Source organism: Gossypium hirsutum, chromosome D11 (genome assembly GCF_007990345.1).
Source record: "Gossypium hirsutum isolate 1008001.06 chromosome D11, Gossypium_hirsutum_v2.1, whole genome shotgun sequence".
Taxonomy (NCBI): Eukaryota; Viridiplantae; Streptophyta; class Magnoliopsida; order Malvales; family Malvaceae; genus Gossypium; species Gossypium hirsutum.
In genome coordinates this window covers 24,069,011-24,083,704 of record NC_053447.1, presented here as the reverse complement: position 1 = coordinate 24,083,704, position 14,694 = coordinate 24,069,011, and the positions used below count along the sequence as shown (strand labels likewise).

Genomic DNA, 14,694 nt, shown 5'->3' with positions numbered 1-14,694 from the left:
GCGTATTTACTAAGTAAAGGATTCCGAAAGGACCTAATGTGGTTTCCAAACTATGAAAGATCGAGTTGCCATGGGATGTTTTTTCGAATGTTATTAAGCATGTTGATAATAAATTGAATTGAGTTTAATTAAAGTAATTATCCTAGTTTATTTATGTTATAATTGTTGCAAATTGTATTTAATTTTACTAAAATCTATTTCATTCATATAGTTTGCATACTTAGGAAAATTTGCATTAGGGATAATTGCATTTAGTTTAATATATTTTAATCACCACTTCTAAACTATATTGTGTTTTTATTTACCAAATTGTTAATATAATTTTACAAATTAAGTGACTTAGCACAAATACAATCCTTGTGGAGACGATAACTCGATACTTACTTATTACTTGATAACGATTGTGTACACTTGCACAAACCTACGCGTTACACATTCCCAAGGTGCAAATTACAACATGAAATATTTTTGAAGAATTATGTTCCTACTTTGTCTAACCTATACAACAAATGTATTTCTTTTACAATTTCTTTTACCTAGTTCTGCCCTCGGTGTCTTACTGTGCCTGAAACTATAGTCCATGTTGCATGAGACTGTCCTTTTGTTGCTTTGGGATGGTGCTGTTTGGACATCTCCTGGTCGGATACTTATATTGATTTTGGGTTTGTCAATTGGTTGGGGCATTTGTGTACATTATCTATAGAAGGTGAAATGGAAATTGCATTTACAATAATCTGGGCTCTTTAGTTGGTGGGAATTTGCTTATATCACGAAGACATCGCTTCCACTCCACCAGAGCTAGCTTCTTTCATCTGCTCATATTTCTCTTCTCTGCCATTACTTGTTGTTCATGTGTTGGTCCCCAAGGGTTCTCGATCTACGCGTTGGCGACCAGTAGCTACCCCCATGATAAAAGAAAACTTTAATGCTACATTACGAGGCAGAACAAGTTCCTCTTACTCTGGAGTGGTGATCCGGGATTGCCAAGGATTGGTTTTTTGGGGCTTGTACTCGTTGACATCAATATGTATCCTCTCCTTTTGCGGCAGAGACGCTAACTTTTCTCACTATGGCGATCTTTTCCTGTGACCTCGACCTCTCTCGGGTTATGTTTGAGGGAGATTCCCTACATGTTATTCGGCGATTAACATCCTCACAGGACGATTATTCCAAAATCAGGGCACTCATTCATGAGGGAAGACGACGTTTACTTAGAGATTTCTCTGAAGCTGTTGTTCGCCACTGTTTTTGGGAACAAAATTTAGTGCCCATCTTCTTGCCGCATTAGGTTTTCGGTGGGAAGAAGATCAGTTTTGGATAGAGGAAGTACCTTTCTAGGTGGAATTAGCTATGGTTGCTATAGTGGAGTAGCTCGACGCTTGGTTCATGGTCTCTCCTAACACAACAACGCTTGATTGCTTTCCTCTCCTCTGTTTCTCATGCGTATCTCCATTGTCACTCAAATTTTCCTCATCTATTTGGACAGCGGAAGGCTTTTGACTTCCTTTGGTTGCTGTCTGGTAGGGTTACTATCTTGCTTTTGTTTTTTCTATTTTGGAACTTTCTCGTTGGGTCATTTGTTGGGCCCGTGTATATGCTCTATTCCGCTTGGGCATCGCCAAATGGGTGCTTTGTTGTTTGTTTTATGCATAAATGGAAACCTTTTTATCTCAAAAAGAAATTGTAACACAAACATGCTTGTTTATTTCTATTTTTCATAAAAAAATTATGTAAATTTTATTTATTTCCAAATGGGGAGTGCCACGAGTTGATTGTATGTATCGATTAACTTACATTTAATTATTTCTTAAATTTTTTTTATAAATTTTATAACTTTCTGTTAATGAAATTAAAACATAATAATTTATAAGTTTAATTTTAAAAACATGATACTTAATATTAGACTAACAATATATTGAAAATATTTTTAAAATATAAATTTTATAATTATAAGTTATATGAAATTCTCATTTTATATATAGTTTCCAACTTGATTTTAATGATTAATTAGGGAAAGTAGATTCTTAATTAAATTTAAAATGTGACTACACATTTTTTTTATAAATTTTATTAATAAAATGAGAAATAAATTTAAATATAAGATTTCAAAAGCTAAATTTTTAAATTTTTGTTAAAATTTATTTCTAATCAATTTGTTAAATTATTATTTTGAATTAAATTTTAATGTTATGGATGGATTGGCACGTGCATAGTTCAACATTTTTTAATATTGTAATATAAAATTTTAACTTCAAATTTTCAAATATTTTTATATAATTCCAAATATTTTAATTTTAAAACATACTAATTTTTAAAAACTATTTTAAACATGAATATTTTTATATAATAATTCCAAGTATTTATACTATTCTAATATTTATTTAATTTAATGTGTTTTTAAGAAAAAAATAATTGTATTGGTACAAAACAAATCAATAGTCTGTACAAGTTATTTATGCCGTGAGACTAACAACTCAACAATCTAGGGTTTTAACAATCTGCTACCCTAGCGCGCTTGTGTCTGCTACCTCTGGCAAGAATTTAGGTTTTCTTGTTATTCTGTCTTTTTCTTTTGGTTTTCTGCGTTGTGTCCCTGAAAAATAATGGAAAACTAATAAGCCCAATTAATGATAAATGAAGGGAAGATGTTGCTATTCAAATTCAAGATCCTAGTACGGGAAGAAGGGTAGAGTTTTTTCAATTAGTGGGGTGTTTTCTCATAGCAAGCATAATTCACTTTCCAGCCATGAAAAAGCACTATGGCAAATTTGTGGCATACTGTTCGGGGCGTTCGAATCCGAGATCTAGGGAAAAAAGGTTACTGTTTCAATGTTTTCATTCTATGGATATGAAGAGGGTTTTGAAAGGCTCCCCATGGACCTTTAATAATCATTTGCTGATACTTATAAACTACATTAGGGGGAGGATCCGCTGTAGGTGCCTTTAGTGTTAACCCTTTTTTGGGTTCAAATACATAATGTGCCTATTGGTTTGTTTTCTGAAAACTTAGTAGTGAATTTAGAAAATTTCTTGGGGTACTTTATGGAATACAATGTGCCAAATATAGGGAAAGAAAATAGGAATTTTATGCAAATCAGGGTCCAAATTGATATCAGACGTCCCTTGAAAAGGAAGAAACAAATCGAGTTCCGTGGGAGGCGTTCATATGTTAGTTTTAAATATGAAAGGTTGACACTTTTTCTGTTTCTATTGTGGAAAGTTGGGCCATAATGATTCTTTTTGTGAGGCAAAAATGACAATTGGAGTGAAAATTGCTAAAATGGGGTGGGATTTATCAATAAGAGCACAATCCCAAAGAGCTTTGACTATGAACAGTGTCTGGTTACGAGAGGAAAGTGAGGGGGTTACGAGTGGAATTCATGAGGTAAATAGGGGATTTGCAAATGAACAACGGAGGATGGAGTACAGGAAAAGTTATGGGAAGTCTGTTGATCCAGATCTTGGTTTTAATTTGGAAGGCAGTTTATCAAGTGTTGGTACAAAGCAGGATAGTTCACTGACTTATCACGCCCTAAATGCGATAGATCACGTTTTGGAGGATGTGGCCCTAGTAGGAGAGGAGGGTAAGAAAAGATCTAGAGGGGAGCTTGATGATTTACAAAGGATTGAGGAGATGAATAATACCCTGACAAGAAATAGGAGTTTGGAAGATCTTAATCATTTATCATCGGTGGCTGCCAAATGGCAAGTCGACCGGGTGCAATGAAAATATTAAGCTGGAATGTCCTTGGATTACGGAGTCCACGGATAGTTAGAAGACTTCGGCATTCGCTGAAGACTTGTGATCCCCATATAGTCTTCTTTATGGAGACGAAACTTTGTGGAATTCAGATGGAAAGAGTTCAACGGAGATGTGGTTTTGTGAATGGTATTGAGGTGGATCCGGAAGGTACTAGAGGAGGGTTATGTTAGGCTTGGTGGAATGACGTTAATATTTCACTACAGAATCTCTTAAAGGCATATTGATGTGGTAGTGAATGATAATGAAAGAGAAGTTAATTGGCGATTTACAGGTTTTTATGGAACTTCGTATGCACAAGATAGAGAAGATTCATGGGTTGTCTTGAAAAATCTTTATAATGAAAAGAATGTCCCTTGGTTGGTATGTGGAGATTTCAATGAAATTATGTATGGCTTTGAAAAAAAGGGAGGCCTGCCCCAAGATGAAAGAAGGATGGGAATGTTTTGGAAAGCTTTAGAGTTTTGTCAACTGAATGATGTGGGGTACTTGGGTAGATGGTTCATGTGGGAGAGGTAATCTCCTAGAAACAAATATACAAGTATGTATAGATAGAGGGTTGCCAATGAGGAATGGATTTATCTATTTTCTGAGGTAAAAGTTCAGCATCTGGTGCATTCTTTTTCTGATCATTGTCCTCTTTTAATTTATACAAAAAAGGAAGGAAGACAGTAAAATGAAAATTGTTTCAGAATTGAAACCTGATAATTTTTGGAAGATTCTTTTGTTGATGAAACTGGAAATTTTATGGGAGATAGCATAAGGTGATTTTCTATAGAAGATGGAATTTTTAAAGAAGGGTCTGGAAAATTGGGCGAGAAATGCAAATTAATAAAAAATGGAGAAATGAATCTTTAACAGCAAAGTTATCAGAGTTGCTTAAAGCTGAAAGGGATGATACTAACATGGCGGAGATGATTGATACGAAGATTTAGCTAAATTTGGAAATTGAGAAGGATGAAAGATACTAGGAGCAAAGGGCCCAACTGAACTGGTTGAAATTAGGCGACAAAAATTAAACTTTTTTCCATAGTCAGGCAACCCAGAGGCAGAAGAAAAACATGATTAGTAAGTTACAAAGTGAACATAGAAGGGAAACGAGAGATCTTTAAGAAATGGAAGAAATATCAAGGTCCTACTTTCAGAATTTGTTTACATCAAATAATCAGAAAAAAATTGATTATTTACTCTCGAGCATTGATCGATGTGTCTATGATGAGGAAAATAAAGAGCTTATGGCGCGATATACAGGAGAAGAGATTCACGAGGCTTTGTTCAAAATGGTACCCCCAAAGGTGCCGGGCGAGGATGGATTTCCAGCTATCTTTTATCAGAAGTGTTGGCATTTTATTGGAGAGGAAGTAGTTTCCTTGTGTCAACAATTCTTGAATGGAGATATGAAGGTCAGTTCAATTAACACAACTCATATTGTGCTTATTCCAAAAATTAACAACCCATCTAATATGTCACAGTTTAGGCTTATTAGTTTATGCAATGTTATTTATAAAATGATGGCGAAAGTTACAGCGAACAGATTTCGAAGAGTGATTGATAAATGCATTGATAGTGCTCAAAGTGCTTTTGTGCCAGGAAAATTAATCTCGGAAAATTAATTGCTAGCTTACGAAATATTGTATACTCTAAAACAGAAAAGAGTGGGGGGAAAGGGCTTTATGACGGTAAAATTGGACATGAGTAAGGCTTATGACAGGGTTGAATGGAACTTTGTTAGGGAGATAATGATACGAATGAGATTTGCTCAAATATGGATTGATACTATTATGAAATGCATGTCTACTATTTCATATAAGGTTGTGGTAAATGGAAATGTTGGAGTAACATTCCGTCCAACCAGGGGACTTCGACAGGGTGATCCTTTGAGTCCGTTTCTTTTCCTAATATGTGGAGACGGCCTTTCTAGTCTTATGAGAATAGCTACAAAATAAGGATTTCTGAAGGGTGTCAAGGTAAGTAGAAGAGGTCCACAGGTCACATTTATTATTTGCAGACGACAGCATTCTATTTGGGGAAGCAACAAGCAGAGGGGCTGTTGTACTCAAGGAGATCTTAAGTGAGTATAAAAGATGTTCGGGACAATGTGTGAATTTTGATAAATCAACTGTTTTTTCAGTAAAAACACAATAGAGGAAGAAAGAAGACTGGTTGTCAATTTGTTGGGAATTCGAAGTTCAGTTGAGCCAGAACAATACCTAGGTTTGCCAAACATGGAGGGATTAAAAAAGAAGGAATCTTTTCAGGCTTTAAAGGATAGGCTAAAGCAACGCATTGACAATTAGAGTACTAGATTTTTATCGCAGGGTGAAAAAGAAATTTTTATTAAAGCTATTTTACAAGCAATTCTGACATATTCAATGACTTGCTTTTTACTCCCAAAATCTTTATGCGATGAAATGGAAGCAATTGTTGTGAAATTTTGGTGGAGAAGGGGACATGGAAAGAGGGAGTTCATTGGTGCTCTTGGAAAAATATTTGCAGTTTAAAAGAAAATGGAGGTTTGGGTTTTCGTAATCTTAGCCAGTTTAATATCGCATCATTAGCCAAGCAAGGTTGGCGTCTCTTTAATTATCCAAATTCACTTTTAGCCAGGGTTCTTAAAGCAAAGTATTATCCGCGGTCTAATTTTCTAAGTGCATAGTTGAGGAGTTTACCTTCTCTTACATGGAAGAGTATTTGGATTGCAAAGGGACTAATTCTTCAAGGGCTAAGTTGGAGAGTTGGGAGAGGAAATGGCATCTCCATTTGGACAGGTCAGTGGATTCCAGGGGTAGAACTTGTTATCTGGCAGAACAGAGATGACAATGGAGAGCTGAAATTAGTATCAGATTTAATCGATGGTACAAGTAAGATGTGGAAAACGGAGGTTATTACTAATACCTTTCAAACGGACATTACTCAAAGAATTTTGCAGATCCCACTTGCAGTAACAAACTGCGAAGACTTGCTCGTTTGGAAAAGTGAACTTTCTGGATCCTAATAGTTATTTATTACAGACTGATACTAAAGAATTAAACAGAAAACTTTGGAATTTACAAATTCCATAAAAAATTCTACTTCTATTCTGGCGGATATTCTGGAACTATATTCATACACTAGTCAATCTCAGATGCAAGCGAATAACCACAAATGTGAGATGCCCTCGATGTTGGTCTGGGGAAGAGGACAGCTTCCATGTCTTTCGGCAATGCCCTACAAGCATTGAAGTATGGAAGAATCTTAATATGGCTTGGGTTACATCACATCTAGATCAAAATATCAAGACATGGCTTGCTTGGGTTTTCAGAAAAGGTACTAAGGAACATTGTCGGATGTTTTGCTGTACTCTGTGGGTTATATGGAGCTCGCGGAACCAAATGGTGCATGAAAGAAACTTGCATCAGGAAGGGATCTAGTACAAAAAATACAGAGCTATTTAACAGAACTAGAAGGAGTGTTGGGGACTACCAGAACACAAAAGCAAAAGGAGGAGACAACAAGGGACATAATACAATTCGATGCAGCTTTTGATGCAAACAATTCCAGATCAGCGTCGGGGATTGTCGTTCGAGATCAGATGGGAGAGATAAAAGCCTCAAAAACGACCCTTCATGCCAATGTCTCATCTCTGTTTCTAGCAGAGGCACTTATATGTTTACAGACAGCCAAGTTAGGCATCTTAATGGGTCTAAAATGAGTCACGCTTATGGGGGAGTCGAAAACAATCATCAAAAATTGTAAAGCGACAGATATGGATAGATCGATTGTCGGAGCGATTATCAGAGATATCCAGAGTTGTAGTTCTCGGTTTCAAGAAATCATTTTTCGATTTATTCAAAGATCATAAAATATTCAAGCCCATAAACTAGCGAAGGAAGCATTAGTAAAAAGGGAAGAGATGTACCTGGTAAGGGATACGCCGATCTGCAATGAAGCTGCCTTGGAAGAGGAGTGGCCAAGGAACCCGGATTGAAGATGTTTCAAATGAGGAGTGAATCGAAAATGATAACAGATAGAGGAAAGAATTTTTGGTAACTGTTATCTACTGAGCAGGTGTGACGTTTCGGCATGGAAAGTCGGGATTTTAATTGCGTCCAGCTGGCTGATTAGACTGGGAAATGACTGTAGGTTGCTTTTTCTTTTATTTATTAATTCATTTTTCTGCTTTAATTTTCTTTTGTTTTAAGTATTGTTGGGCTATTTCTTATGTGTAGCTCACCCTTTGTTTTTCGGTACAGTCTGTAGAACTGAGCCCAATTCTATTGGATATTAGCTTTTTGTCTTGATCCTGTATTTATAATATTCCAATCATTTTATTCAAAAAAAAAAGAAAAAATAATTTTAAAAGATATTTTTTAACTAATGTAATTGAAATTATATTTTTATGTTTTAAAACATAATATAATAGTATAAAATTTATATAGATTATTCATATATTTGTAACTAACTAGTTTCTAGTGTTACATGCATTGCACATAAATTTACACATTTAATTTTTAATTAATTTTTAAATAATATATAAATTTGAAACTATATAACAAAGTAAACTATAATTTTTAATTTAAAAAATATATAAAAATAAGTAAAACAACATTTAGCAATTATAATAATAATTAATGGTAAATAGGAAAGATATTTAACATAAATTAATAGATATATTTAATAATAGTGATTAAAAAATAATCGTTGAAATTTGACTTTCTTTTCAAAACAAAACTGCAAAACATTTGTCACCTACACTAAACAGATAAAAAAAATCATAATATCATATTACTTTGTCATCAACTAATATAACTTTTGATGCTATTATTATTCGAATATGATTCAATATTGCTTATTCAAAGAGCAATGATTTTAATTTTTCATTCTTTTTATAATTCTAATTTATTAATGCTAAAAGTCTCTTATTCTTTTTACTAATAATTTTTCTTAGATGTTACTTGATTGAATATGCTTAATTACCGAATGCTATTTATAAAGCTAAATTTATATTTTAATTGGTACATAACTCTAATATGAATTAAGTGATAATAAAGATGCTCAGAGTTCTATTCAAGTAATTAGGGGTGTTTACAGTTCGGTTAAAACCGAATTAACCGACCAAACCAATCTAATTCGGCTAATCAGTCGATGGTCGAATTTAATTTGGTTGAAGATCAATTAATGATTTTCTAAAATTTCGATTATCAATTATTTCAGTTTGAAATCAGATAACTAACTGAAATAATATCTCAACCCGTTATCCATCCCTTCTATTCACTAACATTCAGCAGGAGCATCACCGCCGTTCATTTCTGGTCACCGTTCGTTGTTGTTCCCCCTCCATTGCAGTTCACTTTTCACTGCCGTTCAGCTTTGGGCAAATATTTCTCTATTTAATTTTACACCATATTACTGTAACCTGTTTTATGTCTTTCATGTTCTCTTTAATCAAATATATAGATATGTTTTATACTTATTTTAATAAAAAATTATAAATTTTGATTAATTTGGTTAATGATAATTCGGTTCAAGTATTAACACCCCTATAAGTAATAGTTCTAGTCAAATGATAATTTTATTTTACATCAATAAACACAATAAAAAATAAAAATAACACAGCATTTTACATATTTTTCAACAAATAATTATAAATTAAATTATAGTCATAATTATCACAATTTTTTTTCTATATTTTAAGCGAATTAGTAATGACTCTATTAACACAAATGTTTTTTTTTTAAATATATAAACACAACTGTTTTTTAAAGCACTGTAATATATATCAGTAGAAAAACTGGAATGCCTTTCTCACTTAATAAAATTTTGATCACCAGAATATATAATTTACATTAAAATCAAATGAATGAAAATCTGTTATAAAAGAAATTCTGTAGTGAACTTTAATTTATTATAATGCAAAACAAGTAATATCCATCAAAATATAATTTTTTTCTTTAATTTCACTATAAAATAAAACTTCAAAAAAATCAATTTTATTTAATTCTAATATATATTTTTAATATTTTATTTTATTAAAAATATTTATAAATTTTAAAAAATATGATGATATATGTATTGAAGTTTTTATATTATTTATTTTTAGTATAATCCTTCTTATTTTATAATTATTTTATAATTTGTAAAATTTAATAACTTGATTTTCCTTAAAACCATTATTTATCCCAATGAAGTAATTACAATGGTTAGGGATTAACGAATTCTAAAATATTAACATTTAAAAAAAAACGACCAAAGTTTTAAAAATTTTCATCTAAACACACATTACAACATTAATCTTGTCATTTCAACTAAAAACTTATTTAATTTTCACTTAAAATTTCTATAAATATTAGTTTCTAATATTATATGCGTATGTAATTTTTTGCATTTAATAATTAATTAATTTTTTAACATTGTATTTTTAATTGCAGTAATTAGTGTAAAATGATATTTTTAATTTGAATTTTTAGATATAATTAAAATATATTAACCTATTCAACATACAATGTAGTTTTATTTTCAGTAGTTAATGCAAAATAACATAATTCAAAAATAACTAATTAATATAATTAATTCTAATATTAATTAAGATATTTAAAATTTTATTCAAGTAATAACTATATTTTAAACTTAACACAAATTTTTTTTAACTAACAATTATTATTTAAATTCTAATTATTTTTAACTGTAATTATTATAACTTTTTAATATATAATTATCAAAAGTTCCATCTTCTTTCAACTTTTTTAATTAATAATTTTAAATTAAATATTATAATTATTTTTAAATACAACTTCAATAATATGATAAAAAATAAATGATATTTTTTTTTCTAAAATCGTAGATAGATATTTATACATAAAATTTGTTTTGCTTATTAAACCACAATCGAGTTGAAGTTAAAAAGACTGTTCCAATGAAACTACAATTAAAACCCAAATCTCTCTCTCCACGTTCCCTTGCACTTAAATACGATCCGTACACGGATGCGCCGCTGTCGCTCCCGCCATCCCTACATTTTCCTGCTTTCCCTCTCCCGCTACTATTGTTATTGCTGACGCTTCTCAATCCAAATATATTTTAGTGAACTTCTCCTCTTGGGCTACCAAATAGTAATAATAATAATAATAATAATATTCTCAAATATATCCGAAACGTCTGACTTTATAATACTTAGCTGGCAATATATTAGTTTAATTATTCCGAGTTATTTTCATCAGGTACATGAGTTGTGATAGCTCATGGAGTTTGCATTGAGCATGAAGTGCGGCGCAAAAGAACTTCTTCTGCATGTTGTCATATTTTCACGATCTTTAACCATCCACCTCCATATATAAGTATAAACAAGGCTGTGTTATTGTTCGTACACGACTCCTCCAAAGTCTCATTGTTGGGAAGACTTACAATTTTGGTGGGTTTCTTTCTTTTACACCTTTTGAGTTTACTAGTAGTATATAATTTGGTTGATCCTGTAAACCTCACATCAAGGGTTTTATTTTTCTTTCTTTCAACCTTCTTTAGGGCAAAAAGGACTGAACTGGTAGGAAATAGTTCAGCTAAAACGATGAAAGAGGCCACTTTGCTGCAATTTTTACTCGGAATAATTGTTTGCTCTACTCTCTTCTTCTGCACCAATGCAGAAGATCCATATCTATTCTATACTTGGGAAGTCACATATGGAACTCGGGCACCTCTTGGTGTTCCCCAGCAGGTTTGTTTGTAATCTTCTTTTTTTTTTTTTTATTTTCTGTTGAAGAACATTAATAATTAATGTTCATACTCAGATGTTTACTTTTACCTGAATTCTAAGCAGAAGATTTGTTTTTCGTTTAAAATTTGAAGGTCATTCTTATTAATAATCAATTCCCTGGACCTCCAATTGAAGCTGTGACTAATAACAACATAGTTGTTAATGTCATCAATCATTTAGATGAACCCTTCCTCATTACCTGGTTTGTTGGTCTCCAACCTTAACTTTCTTTTTTCTTCTTACTTATGCATTTGCTTTAATTTATAACTAGATTATATAAGAAAATATGTCTTTATTATATTAGTATTTGATTTAGGGTTTATTTTGATTTTTTAGTTAGTTTTTAACTAAATTGATATCATACTTTAATTCAATATAATATAGATATGCATGGCAATAACCTGATTTGTTTTGGAAATTAGGCATGGAATTATGCAAAGGAGAACATCATGGCAAGATGGTGTGCTAGGAACCAATTGCCCAATCCCTCCCCACTCAAACTGGACATACAAATTCCAGGTGAAGGATCAAATTGGGACCTTCATGTACTATCCTTCAACTCTAATGCATAGAGCTTCGGGTGGCTTTGGGGCTTTCAACATTAACCAAAGATCTGTGATTTCAATCCCTTACCCAGCATTTGATGAGGATGTAACTTTGCTTGTTGGTGATTGGTACATCAAGGGCCACAAGGTAGAACATTTCTTTTTTCTTTAACTAGATTATCGTCAACGGCTCCTATCCAATCATTCTAATCAATTGCACGTTTTTTACACAGGCCTTACAGAAGCAGTTGGATTCAGGCTTGGACCTTCCTCTGCCAGATGGGCTCCTCATAAATGGTGTTAGTAACTTTACTTTCACTGGTCAGAAAGGGAAAACTTACAAATTTAGGGTTACAAATGTGGGAATATCAACATCAATTAACTTCAGGATCCAGGGTCATCCAATGACTCTTGTTGAAGTTGAAGGATGTCATACTCTGCAGGAGGTGTATGAATCCATCGATATTCATGCGGGTCAATCCATAGCTGTTTTGGTTACCTTACATGGGTCGGTTAAAGACTACTTCATTGTGGCTTCGACCCGCTTCACCAAGCCCATCCTCACCACTACCGGTATTCTTCTTTATCAGGGTTCCCAAACTCCGCCCTCTTTGCCATTGCCTGTTGCCCCAACTTATCACGTTCACTGGTCCATGAAACATGCCAGGACTATCAGGTGCTGCTCTAACATTGTTTTTCTTTTTGCTCTTTCAATATGCAAATGACTGCTATCATGTACCATAATCCTAACCCTTATTTTTCCTTCATTTTTATGTTTTAGAATGAACTTGACAGCAAATGCAGCTAGGCCTAATCCTCAGGGATCATTCCACTATGGGGCAATAAAGGTTGTGAGGACAATTTTATTGGCTAATGAAAAAGTCGAGATAAATGACAAATTGCGGTATGCCGTTAACGGGATATCCTATGTGGATCCAGCCACTCCATTGAAGCTTGCAGACTGGTTTAACATCCCTGGTGTCTTCGTCTTGAACGGGACCAAGGATGCTCCTCCTTCAGGGCCTCCAACCTTGGGTGTCTCGGTCTTTGGACTCACCCTCCATGACTTTGTTGAGATTGTCTTCCAGAACACTGAAAAAACCATCCAGTCTTGGCATCTTGACGGTTATAACTTCTTTGTTGCCGGGTATGTTTCCATACCCCCCTGGATTTTTATCTACACACACATATATATGGTAGTTTAACAATTAACACGATTCTTTAAATTTCAGATATGGCGGTGGCAACTGGACAACCGACGTAAGAAGACGAAAAAGGTACAACCTGGTTGATGCAGTATCTAGGAACACTGTTCAGGTAACCCTCTTGGAGATTGATTCGGGTTTCCCATGTTTCAAAAATAGAACATATAAATAATTAAAATTAGTAAAATCTTGGCAGGTTTATCCTAAAAGCTGGACTTCAATTTTGGTCTCATTGGACAACAAAGGAATGTGGAACTTGAGGTCGCAAACCTGGTCAAAGCGGTACTTAGGCCAAGAAGTCTATCTTAGAGTCTGGAACGACGAGAAAAGCTTGTATACTGAAACTGATATTCCTCCAAATGCACTATTTTGTGGCAAGGCCGTTCAATCTTAGAACACTATTAATGTCGTATTGATGTAATCTACAGCAGCTAATTTATTTTCTGATTTATTTTTCTTTTTTTAGGAGGGTGGGACTGTTTAGGAAGAGAAATAAGACTTAAAAATATAGTAAATTTATTGCGGCTAGATTTTTTTAAAAATTTTATATTAAATCACAATAATGTGTTTCTTTTATCTAGCATGTGTAAATTAATGTGGTGCGTGCCATTAATCCTTGAATGTTTCGATTTCCTATAAAATCCGAAAATCGAGTTTCATTCGGTCAATAGCCAGCTCTCTGCTTGATATATAACGTGTTGCGTGAACATGCACCCATGTTTCAGAATAAATTTTCGATTGATGTACATCTTATTTTATTTTATTTTTGGTGAGGTTTTTGAGATGAATGCTAAGGTAGATTATTTAAAATATTGGGTAAATTATTTGGTTGGTCACTCAATTTTTACGGTGTTTTCATTTTAATCACCTAAGCGTTAAATCTTTAATGACGATTAACTATACATACCATATGATGTTTACCCTTTCATTTTGCTCACCAAAAAAATTATTATTTTTAAGTGTTCATTGGGGTTAAAAAATCAAGCATTAAAGTGACAAAGTTGTAGGAGCTAAAATAACACACAAAAATTTCAAATTATACTTGTTTATCTCATTGCCAAAATTCTAAATTTCTTTTTTTTAATATTAAAATTTTAAATTTAAAAAAATAAAAATAAATTGAATAAATTGTTAAAAATTTATTATCTATTGATAATGTCAATCGATTTGTCATTATAATATTAAAATTAATTAATCTAATCATCTTTTAAATTTTAAAATTTTATTTTATGTTTCTAGATTATCCTTAATGAAATCAACTCAAATAACTCATATTTAATAATTGTCTACAGAATTTTATTTTTTTAATTATATAATCTTGAATCTTTCATGCTAACTAGAAGTGAAGGGAAAAAGTACTTGCAATTAATTAAATTAATTACTTATTCTTCATTTGGGTAGAGAAGTGATGAAAAAAATTATGAGCTTTGTTTGGAATGGAAGATAAAATTAATTAAT

General features: G+C 32.6%; 1 protein-coding gene and 1 long non-coding RNA gene across 2 annotated transcripts; one reads left to right on the top strand and one right to left on the bottom strand.

Moving 5' to 3' along the window:
- Window positions 1–2,359: 2,359 nt before the first annotated feature.
- Window positions 2,360–7,865, bottom strand: LOC107913136 (uncharacterized). The gene is made up of 4 exons (XR_001688420.2): window positions 7,659–7,865; window positions 6,656–6,967; window positions 6,430–6,559; window positions 2,360–2,593 (listed from the first exon to the last, which is right to left on the bottom strand). It is a non-coding gene; the product is annotated as an uncharacterized lncRNA (long non-coding RNA).
- A 3,132-nt stretch (window positions 7,866–10,997) lies between these two features.
- On the top strand, window positions 10,998–13,812 carry LOC107911359 (L-ascorbate oxidase homolog). Its single transcript, XM_016839208.2, has 8 exons — window positions 10,998–11,147; window positions 11,258–11,447; window positions 11,579–11,688; window positions 11,909–12,179; window positions 12,265–12,707; window positions 12,813–13,178; window positions 13,264–13,348; window positions 13,433–13,812. Exons 2-8 carry the CDS (start codon window positions 11,301–11,303, stop codon window positions 13,628–13,630), a joined length of 1,620 nt encoding a protein of 539 aa, XP_016694697.2. The 5' UTR covers window positions 10,998–11,147; window positions 11,258–11,300; the 3' UTR covers window positions 13,631–13,812.
- The last annotated feature ends 882 nt before the right edge of the window (window positions 13,813–14,694 follow it).

Excerpts from the sequence above, each read along its gene's own strand:
- LOC107911359 (XM_016839208.2), top strand. The coding sequence starts at position 11,301 with ATGAAAGAGGCCACTTTGCTGCAATTTTTACTCGGAATAATTGTTTGC. Across the intron at positions 12,180-12,264 it reads GGTACATCAAGGGCCACAAG|GCCTTACAGAAGCAGTTGGA; the intron begins GTAGAACATTTC and ends TTTTTTACACAG. Across the intron at positions 13,179-13,263 it reads TATAACTTCTTTGTTGCCGG|ATATGGCGGTGGCAACTGGA; the intron begins GTATGTTTCCAT and ends TTTAAATTTCAG.